Source organism: Myotis lucifugus, unplaced genomic scaffold (genome assembly GCF_000147115.1).
Source record: "Myotis lucifugus unplaced genomic scaffold, Myoluc2.0 scaffold_102, whole genome shotgun sequence".
Classification (NCBI taxonomy): Eukaryota; Metazoa; Chordata; class Mammalia; order Chiroptera; family Vespertilionidae; genus Myotis; species Myotis lucifugus.
In genome coordinates, this window is record NW_005871150.1 from 2,778,151 (window position 1) to 2,801,950 (window position 23,800).

The following is a 23,800-nucleotide window of genomic DNA, read 5'->3' on the forward strand; positions in this document are numbered from 1 at the left end:
AGTGGGGAAATGATCCCTCCCATGTGCTGGGGAGAAAGTCAGCGTAGGAATAGCCTTTCTGGAAGTGAATTTCACAATGTAGAGCATGAAACCTTCCAAAATACCCACACCTTTCTACCTTATTTCTAAAAGGTTATTCTACCCAAATAACTGCATATGTGTGCAGAAACCTGCATACAAAAATAACATGAATGGGGGGAATACTAAGCTTCAAATAATATGACATACAAATTCACACGAGAAGATAGCTATAAATAGGAAACGTGAGTAATAAAAATATCTATGATTAATAACATCTTTGTTAAATGTGTAAGTAGACATGTGTAGACAAATAAATGAAAGATTAAACAAAAGACCTTTCAAAGTAGCCATTTCTGAATGATGAGATTATAGACAATAGTCTCTCATTTTCTGCTTACTTGCACCTCCAATTTTCCTAGCATGAACATATATAATTTTTTTTCCAAAAAAAGAAAGTTGTAGTGGCCATGGTCCAGGGCATCTCTGGCTTCTAATCCTCAGCATCAGTGGACTTGTACGTGGTGATGATTATGGCTCAGAAGAACAATGAAGAGTGAGGGGACGGATGGAGGGGAGTTGTGGTTTAGAAAAAAAAGCTTCTTCCTGAAGAAATGATCTCTCTTTAGAAACAACCTTTACCCAAGAGGTGTTTGTCTCAGCCACACATCTGAGAAATAAGGAAACAGCACTGTGGTGCCGTCATCCTAAGTCAACACAGACTCCCAATCCACCCCTAAGGGCGGCACAGACAAAACTCCGCTCTACCAGGGTTCATGGGAAACAGTGTCCATACTCATCCTAATTCCCTGAAAATTTCATGGAGAGAGAGAGAAATAAGGTCAAAACCACTGATTTGTTGAAACTAGAGCTACTCAAATGGATGGCTTATTGAACTGAATTTAAAATAGGAACTTTCAATTTTGAAATGGTTTGCAGGTTGCCTATAAGAATCAAAGTATGTACTGTGTACCTGTTAGGATACTCAGATTGGACGCAGGCACTTTAAAATGCCTGGCACTCTGGAACATTCAGACAGAGTTGATTTTTAACTAATGTTGATAGGAGGCCGATTGTTTTCGAGCTGCTTTGCAGGGAGTCCTTTCCAAACAGAAGTTTCTGCCAACACATACCCAGAGGCACTCCCACTCCTGGGCTCCTTGCCCTGAGGTGCCTGGGAAATACTAGCATTCAAAGGACGAGTCCTGACTTATTAGGGCCTGGCTCCTTCCCGAAAGCTCTATGTTCAGTAGCTTTTTCCAGTGGTGCTCTGTCCTTCCTAACTTCCCTCCCACACTCATAACTGTAGATAATCCACTCACCACAGGAGACTGTAGCAAACAAGCAAATGAAATAAGCTGCTTGCCTGAAGGGAACCATCCTAAAAGAGAAAGCAGCACATGTGTGACTCTGCTGGGTGAGGGCTACTGAACATGAGCCTTAATCTAAGGTGACAGAGAGTTTCCTTTCTATGTGTGGATGGTGAATCTCAGCACACAATTACCATATAGAGAACATGGGTTTCCTACACATTTAGTGCCCCAGACTCGACACAAGATGCAAATTGAGACATCCAGAGGAATACTTGAGTTCATTGCTCATTTGTCACCGGTGTTGTTCATAATTATGGAAAGGAAGCTGGTTGAAGGGAACTAAACAGTTGTGAACCCTCTTGAGTTGAGCACAAGAAAATTATTGTACATAATGGCAATAATATCGTTCCAGATTCCCCAAGTAAAGCTCTCAAAATATTGAAGCGCATTTGTTAATTTTTAAATCAGTCAATATTCTTAGAGTTTAAAATAGCTAACACTTAAATATGTCCACATATAAGAACACCAGTTTCTTCAATACTTTCTAAATAGGCAGGCAAATAAAACAAATTAGTGGCTTCTTCATAACGTAAAAACTAGACTTAATTTTTTTAAAAAACCTGCTTTATTTGGAAGCAATGGGAATAATAGAAATTCTCTACCTGAAGGCACAGCTGCTTCCGAGCTTCTGGGCCGAGGATCTCCTGCCTCTGACAAAGGGCCACCCGTCGGCAGCCTCCCTGCTGGGCTCTGCAGGCCGTGTTCACTTGCCTTCGCTATTGACTTTAGCTTTCTGCCAACGGTTTCAGCGTTTTGTCCTGTCAACATGGTCCATGGGCATGCCATTCCTGTGTCCAGCTACTGAATATATTAACCGTTTCATGTTGGGGCCATACAATTCGTACTCAGGTTTCCTTTTTGAAAAATGTTCATCACATTCCCCATTCTTTGGAGTCAAATGAAGCTTAAACCTCATCTAATGGGACTTTCTCCATTGTAATTGCCTAGCTGCACAACTGAATAACATGTGGGTGTGGATAGCTGAACCTGAAAGGATCTTCTAGCAAATGGTACCTATGCCACGAGCAAAGAATCTAATATCACTGAAATTTAAGTATGAAAGGGAGTTGGTTGATGTCTAGGTCCTGCTCCCACCTAATTCAGAAATAAGATGTAACACGGCTGACAAGCTACAATTCCCAGACCAAATCTGGCCCAGTACTTCTTTTTGTAAATAGAGTCTTATTGGCACACAGCCATGTACATTTAATCATATATTATGGAGGCTTGCTTTCACTCTACAACTACAGTGAAGCAGTGGTGACAGAGACAGTAAGGCCCACAAAGCTGAAAAGATTTGCTTAGGTGGCTCAGTTGGCTGGAGCATCCTCCTGTACACCAAAAGTTTGCAGGTTCAAATCCCAGTCAGGACACATACCTGGGTTGTGGTTTCAATTTCTGGTCAGGGCACATACAGGTGACAAATGATCGATGTCTCTCTCCTACTTCTCTGTTTCTCTCTCTTGTTCTCCCTCTCCCTCAGTCTCTAAAATAAATAAATATCCTTGGGTGAGAATTTTAAAAAGGGAAGTTGGAAACCCAGTTTAACACTCGTGGCATAGAGTTTGGTCTTCTCTGTCAGGATACCTTGACTGCAAAAAACATACTGGTTTCAGAGGAGCCCATTTCTGCTCAGGAAGTTCTATCTTATTTCAATTTTTAAGAAAAAGTCTCCCTATACACTGAAATACACCTCCTTGCAACTTCTATCCTTCCATCATAGATTTATCTACTCCATCCACACAAAATAATTTATTCTCCTTTTTGTATTTCTTAAAATATTTAAAGACATAACCACTTTCCCACTAAATTTCCTTTGTTTTCTAACTATTCTTCAAAATTGCATTACATCAGTTTGGTTAGAAAGTTAGATTTTCAGGGATTTGATGCTTAAGTAAATAATTAATGCATATTGCTGCACTGCAGGGCTCTGTTTATTAAAAATGGAGGATAACTAGGCCAATAAAATAATTTTTGGTTGTAATGCAGTAGTATATTTCAAATATGCAAACTGTGATGCCTTTTAGATTGAGGGTATCAATCAAGACACCAGCCATTTCTTTTTATTGTACTTTACATTTACGAGTCCTGTCTTTCCTGATCTTAGTCAACTTATGTTTCATGAGAATAAAGGCTGTACTAAAAATTACATTTCCATATAGAAAACTGATGCTAATATTTTCTTTTTTCAAAAGAAAAGTTGTCATAGTGTTTAGACATGATTTTCTTATTTGAAATATGGTGTTGGAGGAAGGCTCTACAGATACCCTGGACAGCCAGAAAGATGAACAAGTGGATCCAAGAGCAAGTTAAGCCTTCAACATCACTGGAGGTAAAAAAAAAACAAAACTGAAGCTGTCTTACTTCAGGCACATCATGAGGTGCTAGAAATACATTTTGATCTTCTAGATATAGTCCAAGAATCTCTTTATTTGTGAGACAGGTCAGTAGTTGGTCCAGTAACTGATGTTCCACAGTTGCCTATGACAATGAACAGACCATTGATTCAGTAGTCCATCACCTGCAGAGATTTCTAGATGATAAATCCCTGGGTACCCAGTGGATGCTTGGGGCTTTTCCTGATTCCCAGGTAGTCCTAAGAGATTTCACTTTCTCCTTTCTATTAAGCAAAATATGTTGGTCTTTCCCCTTATTTTTCAGAGTCAGAGAAACTCAAGATCAGTCTATGATAACTGCACAGGGATCATTTTTTTTTAAATCTTTATTGTTCAGATTATTACATTTGTTCCTCTTTTTTCCCCCCATAACTCCCCTCCTTCCAGCTCCCACCCCACCCTCCACCCTCACTCCCCACCCGCTGAGTTCATCCATAGTTGCATGATTTTTGTCCAGTCACTTCCCGCATCTCCCACACCCCTTTCCCCCTAAGAATAGTCAGTCCATTCCCTTTCTATGTCCCTGATTCATTATAATCACCAGTTCATTCTGTACATCAGGTTATTTATTCACTTGATTCTTAGATTCATTTGTTGATAGATGCATATTTGTTGTTCCTAATTTGTATCTTTACCTTTTTCTTCTTCTTCCTCTTCTTAAAGGATACCTTTCAGCATTTCATATAATACTGGTTTGGCGGTGATGAACTCCTTTAGTTTTTCCTTATCTGTGAAGCTCTTTATCTGACCTTCAATTCTGAATGATAGCTTTGCTGGATAAAGTAATCTTGGTTGTAGGTTCTTGGTATTCAGCACTTTGAAAATTTCTTGCCATTCCCTTCTGGCCTGCAAAGTTTCTGTTGAGAAATCAGCTGACAGTCGTATGGGTATTCCCTTGTAGGTAATTGAGCCTCTTTCTCTTGCTGCTTTTAAGATTTTCTCTTTGTCTTTTGCTCTTGGCATTTTAATGATGATGTGTCTTGGTGTGGTCCTCTTTGGATTCCTTTTGTTTGGGGTTCTCTGTGCTTCTTGGACCTGTAAGTCCATTTCTTTCTCCAGGTGGGGGGAGTTTTCTGCCATTATTTCTTGAAATAGGTTTTCAATATCTTGCTGTCTCTCATCTTCTGGCACTCCAATAATTCTGATATTAGACCGCTTAAAGCTGTCCCAGAGGCTCCTTACACTATCTTCACACTTTCGGATTCTTTTTTCATTTTGCTTTTCCAATTGGGTGTTTTTTGTCGAATCTTTGGTTTGATTCTTGTGCTCCTCTGGTCTGCTATTGGGTATAATATTCTTTATTTCAGTCCGTGTATGCTTACTTTCTAATTTCTTTATCGTAGCATCGAGGGTCTCATTAGTTTTCGTGAGGCTCTGCACAAATTTATGGCAAGCCCTCAAAATTGCGATTCTTAGCTCCATATCCTCCATTTCTGTCATGTTTTTTTGTCTCCGCATCTTATATGCTTTCTTGGTGCCCCCCCTTGTGGTCTCTGTGCGCAGTCTTGTTCTAGCCAAGCCTTAATTGTTGTAGTTAACACTAGAGGGATTTGACCACCAGGCCGACTGGCTGTAGGAATCAGCTGTGGAAAACATCTGTCTTCTGGGGAGGCGTTATTCCAGCCTTTGCCTGAGGCGGTAGGCAAATGGTTGTGCGCAGGGCTTGGGCGGGGCGGGCTCAACAGGGCGGGGGGAGGGAGCAGCTATGGCCGCTCTCAGTCCGTCCCCAGGGGCTCTGCCTCTCTGTCCCAACAACCACTGCAAACCTCGGAGGGGCCGTAGCCAGACAGTCCCGCTTCTCCCGTTTGAGTCTGGGTCCCTAGAGACTCGCCCGGATCTGTAGCCCAGAGTCTGAGACTCGCTCCTGATTGAAAACGACAATCGCGCCCTCAGCCTCCAGCCCGCTTTGCGCGCGCACCCTCACCACCGCACCGCCGTACCTTTAAATTTTCCACACTGCGCCTCCGCTGAGCGTCGGAATGCTGTTGTTTTTGCTTCTAGTTGAAGAGACTCTCCTCAGCCAGCCTTCCCGTGGTTCTGGTTGATGTCCGCTCCGACTTTTAGTTGTATTTTTGAAGTGGTTGTTCGAGGCAGCAAACTCCGGTGTTTACCTATGCCGCCATCTTCCCGGTGACCTCCCTTCCCTCTGCACAGGGATCATTTTGTTAGGGAGTCTGAGTGACACTGAGGACATTAACTCAAAGGTGCAATTTCTTTTATTACTTATTATAAAGCAGTCACCCACTAATTTATCTTTTAAAGTAACATATATTTCAAACTGACATCAATTCTTAGAATAAAATGTAGCACCCATCTCTAAAATGTAGTTTATTATCAGTATCTACCTCATTCAAGCAGGAGCATGATAGGTAATAGGGACACAAGCAGATATTTGATCATCTTCTTATTTTTTTTAAAAAGCAGCATCTTCATGTTGATACTGCAGACCATGACATACTTTCTCCATTCTAACTCAGTTTAACTGACACAATTTAAGTGAGTTTCCAATTGAAATATGAAAAATAAATTATTCTGGGGCCAAGTGAAGATTTTAAGCCAAAAGGTAACACAAAGCAATTCTTTGCTTTAAAATTAATTTCATGTCTAGTGTAGGGTCACTACATTTTTTAAAGGCAAGGTTTAAATGCAAGTGCATGAAATTGAGAAATAATACCAATTTCCAAGAATAAAACTTCAATTATCCAAAATCATCTGGGGATGAATGTTCTGTTTATATCTACTTTCTAGATAACAAAGTTTATCATATCTTGGGAATCATTTTCAACTGCATCATATACTTCCTTGACTTTTTCTCAGAAACATACGGATTGACTTGTCTGCACTGGGGGTCATTGGGATGGTAAAGTGCGTAGAGCTGTTGACCTTGCCTTGAATGCACGAGCCCATAATACTTGCCCAGTGACTTTGGTTGGGTCACCTATTCCTTTGATATCCATTAAAGAATATATATTCCATTCTCTTACCTGCTTCTACCTGCTATTGCCTTGAGGAAACCAAAGAAACAATCTCTGTCCCATGCACCAAAAGGTCACAAGTTTGCTTCCCAGTCAGGGCACACACCTAGGTGTGAGTTCGATCCCCAGTCAGGAGGTGAACAGGACGCAATGGATCAAGGTGCCTCTCTCACATCACATCAATGTTTTTCTCTCTCTCCCCATTTCTCCCATTCTAAAATCAATGTAGAAATAGAAACAATCTCATTAAAATTATTTATTAAAAGAAGTTTTTTTAAGTCACTGAGTGAGGGAGTAAAAATATTGTCAATGGAATTTAAATTCAGGGAATTTGTGTCAGTTGTCGGCTTGACAGGTATGTTCTGGATGATTGAATTTCCCAGTAGTGTAACTCTAAACTAAGTGGCTTCTCTTCTCCTTAATGATGAGAGAATTCTAGACGATCTGTGTTCTAATGATACACCCAGTTATAGACCCGAGTTTCATAAAGCAATAGCATATTGTTGTAGAGATTTAGAGTTTAGACCTCTATCTATTTCCAGCTCTGACACTCCCTAGTGGTATGACTTTGGATAGAAACTTACCTCTGATAGATCTTATCCCCTTGGAATGAAAAGGAGTATAACCTGATAAGGTCTAAGGTGCTTCCAGCTCCAAAAGCCATTATAAGGGACTGGAGATCACCAAGAGGAATCTCTCCCGGTAATATATGATATGTGAAGGTAATTGTGATGTTATGTAAAATGAAGTGAAATGAAGGCCATAAGTACAAAGTTAAAAGGGAAATAGGAACAGAACCTATGAGTCAACTTATAAATGATCTGCTCTCCTTGGTAAAATCTGAAAAGTATCATCATAATAATTATTCTCATAACTGATGCCACTGACATAATTTTTAAAACCTAAGCTCCAGCCTAAGTATTTTATTACCCTTTTCAAAATAAATGTATTTGTATATATGTACTAGTGGCCCCTTGTACGAAGATTCGCACAATAGGCCTTCCTTCCCCTGGCTGCAAGCACCGGTTTTCTTCCAGCACCCAGGACCCAGGCCTTTGGTCCGGCCGCAGCAGTGAGTCTTGGCTTCTCTGCTCTGGCTGCTCCCAGCTACTCCTTTTTTTTTTTTTTTCCAGTTCCTCGAGCAGAGGCCAGGTCTGGCTGGAAGCCTGGGTCGCCCCTGGTGATCCAGGCCCCCAGCCACTCCTTGAGCTTAGCCCAGGGCGGGCTGGAAACCTGGTTCACCCTGACAACCCAGACCCCCAGGCACACCTTGAGCAGAGTCCAGGGCCTGTGGGAAGCTTGGCTCCTCCATCGACGGGAGCAACCCAAGCCTCCTGCTCACTCCAGCTCTGTGGCCACCTCCATCTTCAGTCATCGCTGTGAGCCTATGTATGCAAATTAACCGCCATCTTTGTTGGGTTAATTTGCATAGTCACTCTGATTGGCTGGGGGGTGTACTGGAATTGGGGTGTGATGGTTAATTTGCATGTTTCTCTTTTATTAGTGTAAATATTTGTGTTCAACAAGAATACCTTAAAAAAATTCTAGAACTTCAATTAACTTATATCCTTTGGGTCTGTCAATTGAAATTGAATTGGTCTATGGATCCCTATGTTGAGAAATGAATATGTTTACTTGGGTACAAACATCAGTTAACTTGCCTTTTGGGATCAAGAGCAAGGGTAAGATAATGGTGGTGATGAAAATATAAAAACTCTCTCTTTGGAAGACTTGACCCCAAGGTAAGTGGGGATAAGAATAAATTAGGTGTAGGGATTAACACATTGTAAATGCAAAGTTTCTCTTAAAGAAAGACTTTATTCCTATTAAGGCACAGCCCAATAATAGAGTTAGGATGCATCTGCATTTCTCCTCTTCAACTTGATCCAGATGCCATTAGTAGGACGAAGAATTAACTCTCCTGCCAGACCGAGTTCTTCTCTTTTCTGGTTGGATTCTACCCAAAAATGCCTCAGGATGCATGAAAGAACGACCTTTTCTTCCATCATGGCAAACCTTTGACCTTCATATTAATGTAAATAGCATGACTTTAATTACAGATATATCTCAAATGGGAGAAACAACAGGTTCCATTAGAGGGAGCAAGTGATGTTAGATTTTCACAGCAGGCCCTGGGAGAACCAGTATCACTCAGGATCTCAGGATGCTTCCTAATAATAAAGATCCTTGAGTGCCCTTCTGGCTCCCACCCAGTGCATCTGAATAGCTCTGAGGACAAGGAATCTAGCCCACGCAGCACCCAGGTGAATCCTGGGCTCATTGAAGCATGAGAACCACTACTCTAGAACGCTTTCCTACTGGGCCTTTCATGTAGTTTACTATAGAGTTACCAGGCCTCATTGTACCAATGCCTGCATTTACATAAACAGTAAAACCCCAGGTATACTAAAGCCAAAAGTGTTTATAATGCTTGGCGATGTGCATTTATTTTGTTGATGTATTTCTGCTGGTCCTATGGTGAGCATTCTTTGTTTTGGTTTTGAAAAAGCAATTCTTAAAAGCAATAAAAAAAAAGGTTAAAGAAACTAATTGTTATAAATAAGCTTTCTACCATATAAAGTATATTCTACTTCAATCCAGAGATTTACATTTTAAAACTCTACCATGAAACTGGTTATGCTTTATGTTATGGGCTGAATGGTATTCCCGCCCAATTCATCTGCTGAATTCTTAGCCCTCAGTACCTGACAATGTGACTGCATTTGGGGATTGGGCCCTTAAAGAGGTGAGTAAAAGAAAATGAGGTCCTATGGATGGGCCCTAATTCAAACTGACTGTTGTTTTTATAAAAAGAAGAGATCAAGCCCTGGCTGGGTGGCTCAGTTGGTTGGTATGTCATCCCATTCACCATAAGGTTGTGAATTCAATTCCATCAGGGCATATGCCTAGGTTGTGGGTTAGATTCTTGCTAGGGCACATATGAGAGGCAACCAATCAATGTTTCTCTAACAATATTTCTATCTCTCTCTAAAAATCAATAAAAACATATCCTTGAGTGGGGATTAATTAGAAACACAGAGAGAGAGAGAGAGAGAGAGAGAGAGAGAGAGAGAGAGAGAGAGAGGAATAAACTATGTGAAGACACAGGGAGAAGACATCTATCTATAAGCCAAGGAGAGAGGCCTCAGAAGAAACCAGCCCTGCAGACACCTTGATCTGGGACTTCTGGCCTCCAGAATTGTGAGAAAATTAAATTCTGTCATTTAAGCCACCCAGTCTGTGGTGCTTTGTTACAGCAGCCCTAGAAAACTGATATACTTTACGACAGTTTAGTAAAGTGGGGGGGAAAATAAAACAACTAGTTGTTTTTTTTTAACAGACTTGTATCCGAGACACTACATCACAAAGACATTATTGTGAGAAACCTCCTGCCATGTGCATCTGAAAGGTCAAATCGATTCTGATGGATACAAACCTATACAGTTTCTGGGTCCAGCAGAGAAGGGCACATATGCGTATGGATGGCGTCCCATCGAATTCTCGGGAAAGAACCGCTCTGGCTTGAACTCCTCAGGGTCTGGGAAGTACTTCGGGTCTCTATGCAGTGCGTAGGGAATGATGAGTATTTGAGAACCTTTCACAATGTTGTACCCCCCTGTCATGAGGCAGTCGATATGTCATGAGAACAGAGCAAGACAGACACAGAAAAGTCCACTCTCCCCACTACTCTCATGAAAGAATTCTCACCAACATCACAATCTTCATTAAGACCACGGGCAATTATAGGCACAGAAGGAAATATACGAAGGGTCTCCTTAATAACACACTCCAGATATTTAAGTTTCTTCAGGTCTTCTAAGGTAACAGGGCGATCAGAATTCCCTGATCAAAGTAAATACATGAAATAAAATAAATGAAAGAACTATTTGGGCTTGGTGGATAAGACATCAAAAAAAGAATATATTATAACATCAATACACTGAATGTTAAATACCAACAGCAAAAGTAAAATTCTTCATAGTATAGATAACCTAAATAAAATGAGACAATAATGCTAAGTAAAAAAAAAAAAGATACAAAAGGTCACATGTTGTATCATTAAATTTGGAGGAAGTACTCAGAGAAGATAAATCCATAGAGACAGAGTGTAAATGAGGTGCTGCCAGGGGCTGGGGGAAGAGAAAATGGGGAGTGGCTGATTAATGGTGCAGGGTTTCCTTTTGGCTGCTGAAATGGGTTGGAATTAGAGGGAGGTGACAGTTGTATAACTTGTGAATGCATGAAACTATAAATTTAAAACATTTAATTTTGAATTATCAGAGCTTCTTTCAGAAGTGTATCTTCTCCTGGGTCAGGTTCCTGGACTCTCCCTATAGCCTGGCCCCCAAATATTCTCCATTTTCTCCTCAGAAAAAAATCCAAATTGCTTCTTGGACTTGCCAAGGGGAGAAAAATCACAGCAGAAACATACTGAGAAAGCAAAACAATGAGACAGACAACTCAATGAACGAGCCAGTGAGAAGATTCTGAAGGCGGACATATAACAAATTCTACCAACCATTGTTTTTCAGAATAAGTAGGAATGATGGCCCAAATCCCACATTTTTGAGCACAACATTTGTACAACCACCTCTATCCTACACTGCGTGGGGAGATGCATGGAAAGGCACTGTGTTATTTAACCAGAGTTGAAGTGACAGAATTGAAAAGTAATAAATCAGGTCACAAAACAGATTTTCATTGCGATAAAAACCCTTCCTTGGAAAATAGTTGTACCCAAAGAAATTCATCTGAGTGCAAGCCGTGATGCATTTTCAAAGTCCACGAAATATCTGGAAAGGATTTGGTGAAATGTTCACAGCCAATGCAGGATAAAGCCAGCAGGAAGAGGCCGAGAAACAAAAATCTGGTTTATGGCCATTCTGATGCAGGTGCAGATAAGTTGGGAGAGATCATCAAAGGTGGTATTTGCCAAAATCCAATTCATTACTACTTGCTTCCTGATATGGAAGATGAAGAAAGGGATGGAGAAGGGAAGAAGATGATGATGGAGGGGGAGAGGGAGAGGATTGAAAGCTACCAACGAAGAAGCTGATGAGGATGAAGGAGACGGTGACTAAGGAACACGGATGGATTCCAACCTTCTTTTTAAAAGTTTCCTCCAGTCACTGGGAGCAAGTTACAGTCTGGGTTTTGTTTTGTTTTGCTTTACTCTTAGGCTCAGTCATTCTGCTCTTGAAGTCTTTTCTCTCCCTTACATCCTGATTCTCAACTTATTTGGAGGGAATACCTTGAGCAGAATACAGTGGGAAAAGAATCTCTAACGCTTTCTGTTCCAAATTCACTTTTTTTCTTTACTTTTAGAAGTATTTTTCCATTGATTTTTAAAATTTATTTTTCTTCATTTATTAAGGTATTACATTTGTGTCCTTATCTCCCCATTGCCCTCCTATGCCCCCACTCATACACTCACCCCCATGTTGTCTGTGTGCATTGGTTAGGCTAATATGCATGCACACAAGTCCAAATTCACTTTTATCCCTTCCTGACTCAACAAACACTATGTGGAAACAATGCCCCTGTGCTCCGTGGGAAAGAAAAACCTTCTGCTTAAATTGCTCCGCTAGAGGCTGGAGCCTCAGCCCGCGCAGTAGTGCACAGAATTCCAGCTTGTTTCCTCCTTTCTCTGGACATTGAGCACACAGATTACACTGTGCCTCTGTGAATGTGGACAGTTAGCATTTACCAACATATACCTGTCTACTTTCTCTTGTATGGAACATTTTTTAAAATTAAAATAAATGGGTTTATAGAAGGTCAAAGGGTAGATATGAGATGTTTGTGTTAGTTAAGTGGGCATTTTGAAAACAAGGCTTCCCCTTTGGTATGTTTAATTGTGATGTTTAATGGACTCTTGCAGTTTAAGATGATACTTTTAAAATAAAATTCTCTCCTAATAGTGGCCTGAGGCTTGCAACTCAATAGGAGAAGAGCGGACCTGCAGAATCTTATTTGGAATTGTCATTCTCTATTGTAATTTTGTTCCTGTTTATGTGATTTTTTTTGTTTGTTTCACTGGAAAGAAAAGATAATGCTCAATTTTAAACATTAAAAATGTACCAGTTGCTTTCTTATACTGAAACTAAATGTGAAGTTTACACCAGTAACAAAACAAAACAAAAAAAGAGGAATTAATGCTTACATCTCAATATCCAAAGATCAGTTGCTCAAAAAATGTTTAGAACTAATACTGGGGATAGAAGAGAAGTGAGGCACAATTAGCAAAAAGCATGAGAAGCAGCCGAATAAAAATTCTAGTAAAAATGGTGTCACTAATCATGTGAGATCCAAAAGCATTTGTGACACCTGCATTGGGCTACAAATTGTAAAAAACACCAACATGGGAACATATTCCAAAAGAACCAGGGTTTTTAGAACACCCAATTTGCCCACCAGAGGCAATCTGAGAGAAATTCAACTTGATACAGGAAAAATGAAATGATGACAGAAACAGAGCCCAGAAGTTTAGATCATCTCCATTCTACAAAACAAAGTCTTCCCTCTTGATGTGAAAATCCAGTCCTCACACCATCTGGACATGAAATTACTTTTCCCACTTTACCTCTCAATGGGTTCTAACAAATGTTCTGAATTCCATCTGTCCTTTGATGCTTACTATTATCTTCCAACTTCTCCACTCTGCCATTGTGCAACTGGAGCCTGTCTTTCCAGAATGTCTTCCACCTCCTCCTCTTTTCCTTTATTATTCCTTCCCCACTTTTTAAAAAATATATTTTATTGATTTTTTACAGAGAGGAAGGGTGAGCTCTAGAGAGTTAGAAACATTTATCAGCTGCCTCCTGCACATCCCCCGCTGGGGATGTGCCCACAACCAAGGTACATGCCCTTGACTGGAATCGAACCCGGGACCTTTTAGTCCACAGGCTGACGCTCTATTCACTGAGCCATACCAGTCAGGGCTATTCCTTCCCCACTTTGCACTAGGAAAATCTATGAGACACTACTTTGTTCGTTGTCCAACCCAACATTTACCTTTCTCTTCCCAGCCACGGGAAGCCATATGACATCTGATTAATCTGATTAAAAAGGATTAAGTTGATGGCACATGCACAGTTCCTCTGTGGTAGGCTGATCATGACCCACAAATATATCAGATCCTAATCCATAGAATATTTAAATATTACTTTTTTGGGGAAAGGTGCTTTTGAAGATTTTATCAAGGATCTTAAAATGGAGAGATGATCGTGGATTATCCAGTTGGGCCATGAATGCCATCACAAATGTTATGATAAGAGGGAGCACAGGAAGATTTGACACACATCCATAGAAGAGAAGACCATGTGAAGATGGACACAGAGATTGGAATGATGTGGCCATAAGCCAAGGTATGTTGGCAGTCACCAGAAGGAATGGATTCTCCCCTCAGGCTTCCAAAAAGTGCAGCCCTGCCAACACATTGATTTAACTCAGAGATACTGATCTGGGCCTTCTGGTGTCCAGAACTGTAAGAGAATAAATTTAGTCTGGAAATGGAAGAAAAGTGATTAAAGTAAAATTAGTATTTGAGCCTAAGAGCAGTCAAAGGAGACTAATATTATCCTTCATCCCCTCCTCCCCTTCTTGCCATAGAGATAAACATGAGACACAGAACAACAATTGAGAAAACAAAATTCACCATGATAAAAATGACAGAGAGAGAGAAAAGAGCAAGCCCAGGATTCTCACAACATCCCTATTGGCATCAACCTAGGACCCCTTACCTACAGGTTACTGGTTGTATAAAAGAAATGTATGTCCCATCAGCTTAAACCACAGCAATCCTATATGGAACAGCTCTCCTTGACCCGCTAACCAGCTTCACCTCTCCTCTCTGCTCTCTGCTAGCCCCTTCTTCCTCATATCGCTCAAGCACACAGCCATGAGTTGATACTTTCTACACAGTGTCTGCTTCACTTGCAGCAGCAAGGTTTTTGAGCACAGTGATATTTATATATGTAGCCCCAGGATCTCCCCTGGTGCAGTCACATGCCAAGCAATCAGCAAACGCCTGTAAACAAATGGATGAGGTCTTGCAAAGGACATTAGGCCTTGAAGGGGTCCCATATAGCAGCCTTCCTGCTTATTACAGTGTCTTTAGAACAGGCCCGACTGCACATTCTTAATGAGCAAGAATGGCATTTGCTTCAGTGCCTTGGGATCTTCAATGTAAGTAGTGAAGGGGCCATACATACCAAACACTTCATCCAGTTCATTGTCTAATTTTTTCTGGACTTCTGGATGCCAACTCAATAGGTACAAGGCCCAGTTTATTCCAGCTGCAGTAGTGTCATGGCCCTACAAATGTAAGAGAAAAAAAAAAGCTTAGAAAGCGGAGTTCTATTGAGAAGGTTAGGGATGGTAACTCTATTTTGAATTGTCTCTGGATTTGACAGCTGTGACGTCACCCCAGACAGAACACGTTAATTTTATACAGTATGTTACCTCGGTGGGGAACAAACCAATGAAACAATCCCTTCAAAGGGGATGCCTCTGGGTACAGGGACATTCAATACGACAGAGTCACATACTTGGTGAGAGTGGCTGGGCTGGGCTAACAGGAGGCATTCCAAGGGCACTCCGTGCGCTGGATTGTTTTTGGGAAAATAAAAGTGTGACTTTCCTGAGCCAAGTGGCCAGATCTGCACTTCTCCACAGTCCCCCATTTGTATGGTTGACTTCACCCGTACTCCAGGGAGCACATGGGTGATTCTGAGCAAGAGTCTCCACATCAAGAAGTTGATAAATTGCCCCATTTAAACCTTGATGAGTTTGAGGCAAAATACCAAACATTTTGCAGAAACGAACTCAATTATTTTTCACAGAAAATCCATGGGGGCCCGTCCGGCGTGGCTCAGTGTTTGAGTATTGACCTATGAACCAGGAGGTCATGGTTCGATTCCTGGTCATGACACATGGGGTTCTGGGCTCAATCCCCAGTAGGGGGCATGCAGGAGGCAGCTAATCAATGATTCTCTCTCATTATTGATGTTTCTGTCTCTCCCTCTCCCTTCAATAAAAATACATTTCTCTGAATCAATAAAAACATATACATATTAAAAATCTCCATGGGATTCTTGATACTGCTATTCACATTTTAGAGATGACAAACTGAGCCCCCAAAAGATGCTAAATGACTTTCCCAGGGCCCGACAGCTTCATAGGAGGTGGAGGCAAGAATAGGACCCTCGGAGTTTCTGATGACAAAGCAGAGTCCACACTCTTCACCTCGGGGAGCGTGGAGGATCCGTGGTGAATAGAGTCCAGCTCCAATACTGAGTGTGACACCCTGGACGACCTTATTCTCTGTCCATTCAGTGTCTTTAGACATCAGCCCCTTATTTCCTGTCCTCATCTTATCAGGACATCCACATACAAAATGGTAAGTTCTTCAGGAAAAAAATGTATTTGAAAAATAAAAGATACTATTATAACTCTTACTGGTCCATTTACCCTATGCAACACAAGGACCATTGTAATATTTCATCTCTTGGGCAGAAGTTCTGAAGCACTTGTTTTAGCTCTAAGTGGAATTGTTGGGGACTTTTCTGCAATTTTCTGATGTTGGCATGATTGTCTTTTCTCATACTTGCAATTTCTTTACAGAAATGACCCTGAAGTCCAGACAAAAGCTAGCCCATGTCACTTGGTTGTGTCATAGAGGACATGCTCTTGCTAAACAATTTTAATAGCTTCCCTTGAATTTGAAAATGAAGTTCCTGTTTTATTTTTTTCTGTGACCCAAAGGCAGAAAACACAAAGCACAGAGCCAACAAGTGCATTGGCGGAACTGCGCAGGGCAAGAATCAGCCAGACCAGGAGCCTAAAAGGCCTGGCACAGACATAGAAGCATGGAACAGATTGTCTGTTCCATCTCAGAGGGAATGAAGGGGTGGGGGTGTGAGGGGGTGGGAAGAGATCAACCAAAGAACTTGTATGCATATATGCATAACCCATGGACACAGACAATAAGGTGGTGAAGGCCTGGGGTGGAGGACAGGAGCAGGCTATAAGGGTTTATTGGGGGAAAACAGGGGACATATGTAGTACTTTTAACAATAAAGATTTTAAAAATAAATAAAATGAAATTTCAAATTAAAATAATAAAATAGAAGGCCTGGCAGCAACAGCCTGCATCCTCTTATGGAGGAGGTCAGAATATTGTAGTTATACATGCTATGCCTACTGTTTCATGAGAAGAAGGAAAAAATCAGAACTTCAAAGAATGTTAGAGATGCAAGAAAGAGATCCTTAGTTTGTTTTTTGTGTGTGTGGAAGTGAGAGGTTACTGGTGGGAGATGGATGTGTATGTGCAGGTGTGAGTGTGTGTATGCATGTGTGGGTGCAGGGGCTACTTCAACATCAGACACCAGCCAATATCTGTTGCACAAGAATGTGCCAGGCACGATGGTTGGTGCACATTAGAAAACTATGCACCTAGTCCTCAGAGCTGTTCTGTGAGGCCCGTGCTATACCAAGGAGGACACAGAAGTCTCAAAAGGGAGAGGAGGTGCCCGAGGTCACACTTCTAGTATAGGTCAGAGCTGGGATTTGGCCCCACAGCCCACTCTTTAGTGAATTAGTTGTCCATTTTCTGCATAATGTTTCTTTTCTATGAAGTGATCTGCTTAAAATAGAAGTTTAAAACCGCTGATATAGTTCATCTTTCCACTTTCCACACAGGGGACTGTGGCAGAGATCTGCAATGACTGGGCCTGTCTCGTATGGCCAGTCAGCACAGACCTGGGAGAGGTCAGGTCTGTAAACCCTTCACATCTCTTGTTTCCTGCTACAGGGCGCAGAACTTCCTCCCTGGGGAGGGACTCAACCCAGGAGGCTGCAGGCAGAGCAAACACAATGCATGCAGTCTGCCATTGAAAACTGATGGTTTTCCCTTTCTTCTATTTCCAGGATATTCCACATGCTGCCTTTTAAAACCATTTTGTAATCTTTACTTGGTAAGCCACATGTTAAGAGGTTTTCTCTTTATAATATTTAATGTAGTTACTAGTAAAATTATCTTTGCAAAAAATTCATCTTTTTACCCAGCCTGTGTGGCTCAGTGGTTGAGTGTTGACCTATGAATCAGGAGGTCACGGTTCAATTCCTCATCAGGGTACATGCAGGAGGCAGCCAATCAGTGATTTTTTTCTCATCATTGATGTTTCTATCTCTCTCTCCCTATCCCTTTCTCTATCTGCCTAAAAAACAATCAATAATACTATGTATTTTTAAATTTGTCTCCTTTTTTAATGTAAAGACCAGAAATTTCCTTGGAATCACAAACTGGTTAAATTCTCTACTAGAAGGAGCTGGGAAGATGGTGGCTGGCAGGATGGAGGTGAGGGAGAGGGTGTGATTGAGTGAGGAATTGACAGGGGAGTGTGTGGACATGTGTAGTGTGTGTGTGCATGAGTGAGGGATAGTTAAATCCGGCAGGAGTATCAGAGGCTGGCAGACCAGGCTCTCCTGGACAGGGAGCCCCTACCACCGCTGAAGGCACTTCCTGGGCTGTGGGGCTCGGGCAGGGAGCCCACGCCATCTTGATGGGGAGAGTGGCCTCCTCTAGGAACTCATGAGCACCACCACCCAGACTGACCTTGAACACGGCCCACAACCCTGCAGCCACACCAGCCAAAGTCCTGCTGCCTCGTCCACAGACCTGCAGACCCTAGGACATCTACCTCCAAGGGCGCATGGCTCCTGTAACAGTAAGTGGGACTTACAGCTTCCCGGCTGCCAACCTCTGGACACCAAGATCACATCAATCCAGTGCACAGGCATCCTGAATTTGCGGCCCTGGCAGATGGCTCTCTGGTGCCTCGTGAGTCACTGCTGGGTGTGCACATATCCAAATAAGGTCGCACAGCCCTGGCAGTAGAAACTCCAACTTCCCCATTCTCGACTGCCTGCCCAGAGACACAGTGATCATGTGGTTTCAGCACACAGGTCCCCTGAGTCTGCCCCCAAGCAGGTGGCTCCAGGGTGCCTCTCTGAGCCACCTCAAGGCATGACCTTGGCTGCCAGCATCCAGTCTCCATGGTAGTGCTGCTCCAGTACATGGGCCCCCTGAGCCACTGCCCTAGCTGACAGCTCCGGGGTGCCTCTGTAAGCTGCCACTGGGCACACATATCCAACCAAGGGCACACAGCTCCCAGAACAGAAACTGGGACTTCTCTCTCCCCCAGTTGGCGGCACACCATGATCTTGCAGCTCCAGCTTGTGGGCCCCACGAGCACACAGCCCCAGCAGATGGCTCCTGGGCCCCTCTGTGAGCTGCCATTGGGCGTGTGCCTCTCCAACGAAGGGCGCAGGGCTCCCTCAACAGGACACATGACATCTCCTTCCCGGCTGCCTACCTCTGGACACCTTGGTGAGTTACTGAGGACCCGCCTCCCCAGAGAAGGTCACATTGTTTCAACCATAGACTCCGAGATTCCTACAACCTGAGCTGTTGGATCCTGAACCCCCTCATCATTCAGAGAGAGAAATCACTTTGGCCAGAGTCCCACTGCCTCAACCACAGGCTACGGTACAGCTGCCCCCACCATCCCAGGCTCCAGGACCCTCATAGTGAGTTACAGAGTGACACTACCCCAGCAAGAGTCACACAACACCAGCCAAAGTAAAAGTACCTGAACCTCAGGCCCCAAGACCCCAAACTCCCTAGCCCATGCACTCTGGGAACTCATAGTGAGCACATACCAGTGAGACCTCAGGCAACCCTTTTCACAAGAGCTGGAACCACGATCATATCCAAAACAGCTTGCACAATGAAACTGGGGGTGAGTCACATTGCCAATCCATGATGAGACTTCATCCAAGTTTAATAAACTAACATTCAAGACCCAACTACATCAAGAGAACTCAAATAGCTCAAGTAGTAGGCTCCACTAGATCACCAAGCTCAGGAGAACTGAGAGACTGCACCACTGGGTCCCAAAAATCATCAGCTACATAGCACCACCCCCAAAACAATCTGGGTAGCAAAGCAGTTGGATCTAAGACATAGAAACAATTAAAACATTACAGCAAAAAATGGGGAGACATAAAAACAATCCCCAGTGGAAAGAAAAAAAGGAATCACCAGAAAGGGAATTAAATGAAATGGAGGCAAGTAATTTATCAGAGAAAGAATTCAGAGTAATGGTTATAAGGATGCTCAAACATCTGGATGATAAATACACACAATTCAATGAGAATTATAAGAAGCTGAATAAGAATGTCACCAACATGAAAAGGAATCAAGAGGAAATGAAGAATGACCTAGCTCCAATAAAGAACACAAAGGAAGGCTTCAACAGCAGAATTGAAGAGGCTGAGTACAACATCAGCAAATTAGAAGACAAGGTAGGAAAAAACACACAAACACAGCAGCAACCAAAAAAAAAAAAAAAACTTAAAAAGCAGGAGGTGAGCCTAAGGGAGCTTTGGGACAACAAGAAAGGAAACAACATCCGCATAATAGGGGTGCGAGAAGGAGAGGAGGTGGAGAAAGGAATAGAAAACCAGTTTGAAGAAATAATGACAGAAAACTTCCCTGATGTTGGGAAGAAAAAAAAACCATCCAAGTCTACAGCTTTTTCTGAAGAAGAAAGTTGATCTGGTATTTATAGGGTCTTAAACTTTGTAATTTCTAACTACAATATAATGACTCTTCATCAGTTATAACAAGTACTTCAAAATGTGATCAGACTTTTAAAAAATGCTAAAAACTTTTTAAAAGAATTCCTATGAATTGATTATTTTTAAGTTAAAAATAAATTGAGAACAGATCATCATACCAAGAATCCCAAAATATTTTAAAAGAAGGCTACAAATAATCCTTGCTATTTCATGTTATTTCTAATTTTACTATTAAATGCTTAAACATGTCTAAGTATTAGTGCTGGCTATTTCTTCATCCTTAGCTGTTTTAACTCCCAATATTAATTTTTTAAAAATAATTTTCTTGTTATATAACAGGAACTGTAAATTGTTTAATGATGATACCTGAGACTAACATGACAACACAAAATACCTCAAACATAAAAGTGTCCACTTCTTCTCGAATAGCCTCCAGGCTTAGCTTGTTCCCTTCATCATCCATCACATTTAAAAGCAGGTCGAGAAAAGCCTTGCGTTTTCTGTTGGAGAGGGTCATGCCTTTGTCATCACTTTTACCTTCTTCATCTCTCTTTATTTCATTGGCCCGTTCATTGATGACCTGTATGAATGAAATGATCACATGCTTTTGTGTGGAATTTGATATGGCCTAATAATCCATTTTCCTGTGAAAATATACTAGCTTCTTTAACTGGTTTTTTCTAAGCCATTCCTGTTCTGTCCGACTCAACAGGAACTTAGGTTTTTTGAAAATATAGTAAAGCTTTCTATGAGCATTTTTAGGGCGTTATTTGATAAGATTTTTAAAAACAAATTTAATGTGAGACAAATACATCATTTCTAAGGACTATTTGTGCAGCCTTTCCAACATAGGAATATAGTAGTAGTCTCCTGAATAGGGCCCAGCGAGTTGAAAGAACTCATGACAAAAAGTTGGGTGGTGGAGAGAACACAATCTATAGAATAAAAACCCAATGGTTTTAAAGCCATAACGACAAAGACCGGTTACCAGGAGGTGCCTTGTTGCTGTGTCCCACAGCACCAGCGGGACTTGACTCTGGGTCCCAGGGCTCACTGGTTCTGGCTCTCACGCAATCTCCCATGCTGGGCCCCTAGTCATTATATAATAGATTAATTATAGATCATTCTAATTACGTGTTGTATTGGAGAAAAGAATCACCATGTATGCTTGCCACTCCTTCTGCTAGAATATTCTTGCCTCAGAAGCCAGCATGACTAGCTTCCACCCTAGTTTTAGAGCTCTGGTTCCCATTGTCACACTGTCAGGGTCACTGCTACCCTAGTCCCTAGCACTCACTCTCTTCCTAAGCCTACTTTACCTTTTTTCCATTTCACTTACCACCTGGCATTGTATTTGTTATTTAGTTCCTTTCGCCTCCAACTTTAATGTAGCAGAAAATTTGACTTTATACATTGATATTTTTCTAACCTTTAGAACACTGTGTGGCATTTAAAAAATGTTCATCAGGTATGTTTTGAATGAATAAAAGAATGAAAGCCCCTGAGCTTAATTTGGTTAAACATTTCCACTTTCTTTTTTTTAAAATATTTTTTATTGATTTTTCACAGAGAGGAAGGGAGAGGGATAGAGAGTTAGAAACATCGATGAGAGAGAAACATCGACCAGCTGCCTCCTGCACATCTTCCACTGGGGATGTGCCCACAACCAATGTACATGCCCTTGACCGGAATCGAACCTGGGACCCTTCAGTCTGCAGGCCGATGCTCTATCCACTGAGCCAAACCGGTTTGGCAAACATATTCGAGTTTCTCCTCCTTTCAAGCAATTGTCCAAACCTGCTTCTGCTTTGAATGAGCAGACCCCAAGTTCAGTAAAGAGAAGCACCATGTCCTCTCTTTGATTCTTGGTGGAACCCCTAGTGCCTGGCACTCAGTATGCAATTTTTGATAATATCCATCCAGTTTGGAATTCATTCATTATTGATACTGATATTAATGCATGAAATTTGAAGACAAGTGTAATTATACCCATAAAATACAAACTGTTCACCATTCACCTCTTGCCAGACAATTATGCTATACTCCACTGAGGGCAGCTCACTCCAACATCTCAGTCATCTAACATCTAGGGACTCTAACAACTTGATCTGTTGGTGGAGGCGGTACCTCATGGTCAGGAAGCAAGGCCATCATGTTTTAAACTAAAATTTACAGCAAAGGATAAATATAATTACTTGACCACTTTTATCTGTACATTTAAATTATAATGCATGTTTTCAATTAAAGTTTGCCTTTAATATACATAATTTTAACACAAAGACAGACTATATCCAGAACATTACTATTTCCTTGTCATTAAAAATTAAATAGTACTATCTAGTTAATTTTTATCTTTTCCAGTTTAAGATACTGCTATAAATGCCCTTTGTCTTTGAAAACCATTGCCTAATCCAAACATTTTTCAGAATATTCTTATAACACAGAAACCTGTATCTTTATTCCCTTAGCATAGCACCCAGTTTGTTAATAAACTACCATCGCTCATATCACATTTTGTAATTATTTATTTATAGACAACTTCCCCCAGTAGATGAACCTCCCCCAGTAGGGAACATTAATGACTGTGTATGTTAACAAACATAGGAGTCATGCACTTATAAAAGTTCTAGAAAGTATAGTGGTAGGGGTTGCACAACATTGTTAATGCCCCTAATGCCACTGAATGGCACACTTAAAATGGCTATTATGATAAATTTTATGTTATGTATGTTTGTCCACAATAAAAAAAGTGAGGACTTACATTGGTGGTAAAATTATGTAAGATCTTTAGGTTCCTTCTGTGGTCCCTTCCTTCCTTAAACAAAAGGTACAAAACGTCATGCCAGAACCAAATCCTCTTCATTCTTCGATGTATCAAGTCACTCATCCTATAAACAGGATGCAAATGTATCAGCTGATATATCAAAAATGTGCATTGCTTGAGTACCTATTTGATGCCTGATCTCAATGAGGATAATATGTAGCAACGATAATAATTCATCTTAGTGGCTACTTAGAGCTCTATGCTTTATGCTCAAAAATGAAGGCATGGTTTATTATACATCCAAGGAAGCTTAAAAATTAAATGGGTCCTTTAGAAAATGAAGAATGCATTGCAAAACATCCTTACTAGATGGCCATCTGATCTCTCCTTCTATTTCTCCAGGAAGAGTTCCAGACCTCCCCGAGCTGCCTGTAGCTCTTATACCACAGGGTGGGATGAAATCTGCCTGTTTAATGTCCACGCATTTGCTTGATCACTCCTCTGGCTGTCCTCTTCTCCAGTAAAGTGCCCCCCTGTCACATCACTGTCCCGAGTCCCTCCCTCAACATTTCCAGTGATGGAGCAGAGAGCCTAGATATGATCTCCTTTGAGAGCAGCTTACAGGTCAAT

General features: G+C 41.5%; 1 protein-coding gene across 1 annotated transcript; it reads right to left on the minus strand.

Moving 5' to 3' along the window:
• Nucleotides 1–8,597: 8,597 nt before the first annotated feature.
• Nucleotides 8,598–23,269, minus strand: LOC102429106 (cytochrome P450 4V2-like). The gene is made up of 6 exons (XM_023757174.1): nt 23,168–23,269; nt 20,801–20,986; nt 14,976–15,078; nt 10,471–10,605; nt 10,199–10,378; nt 8,598–8,785 (listed from the first exon to the last, which is right to left on the minus strand). Exons 1-6 carry the CDS (start codon nt 23,267–23,269, stop codon nt 8,613–8,615), a joined length of 879 nt encoding a protein of 292 aa, XP_023612942.1. The 3' UTR covers nt 8,598–8,612.
• Between the last annotated feature and the right edge of the window lie 531 nt (nt 23,270–23,800).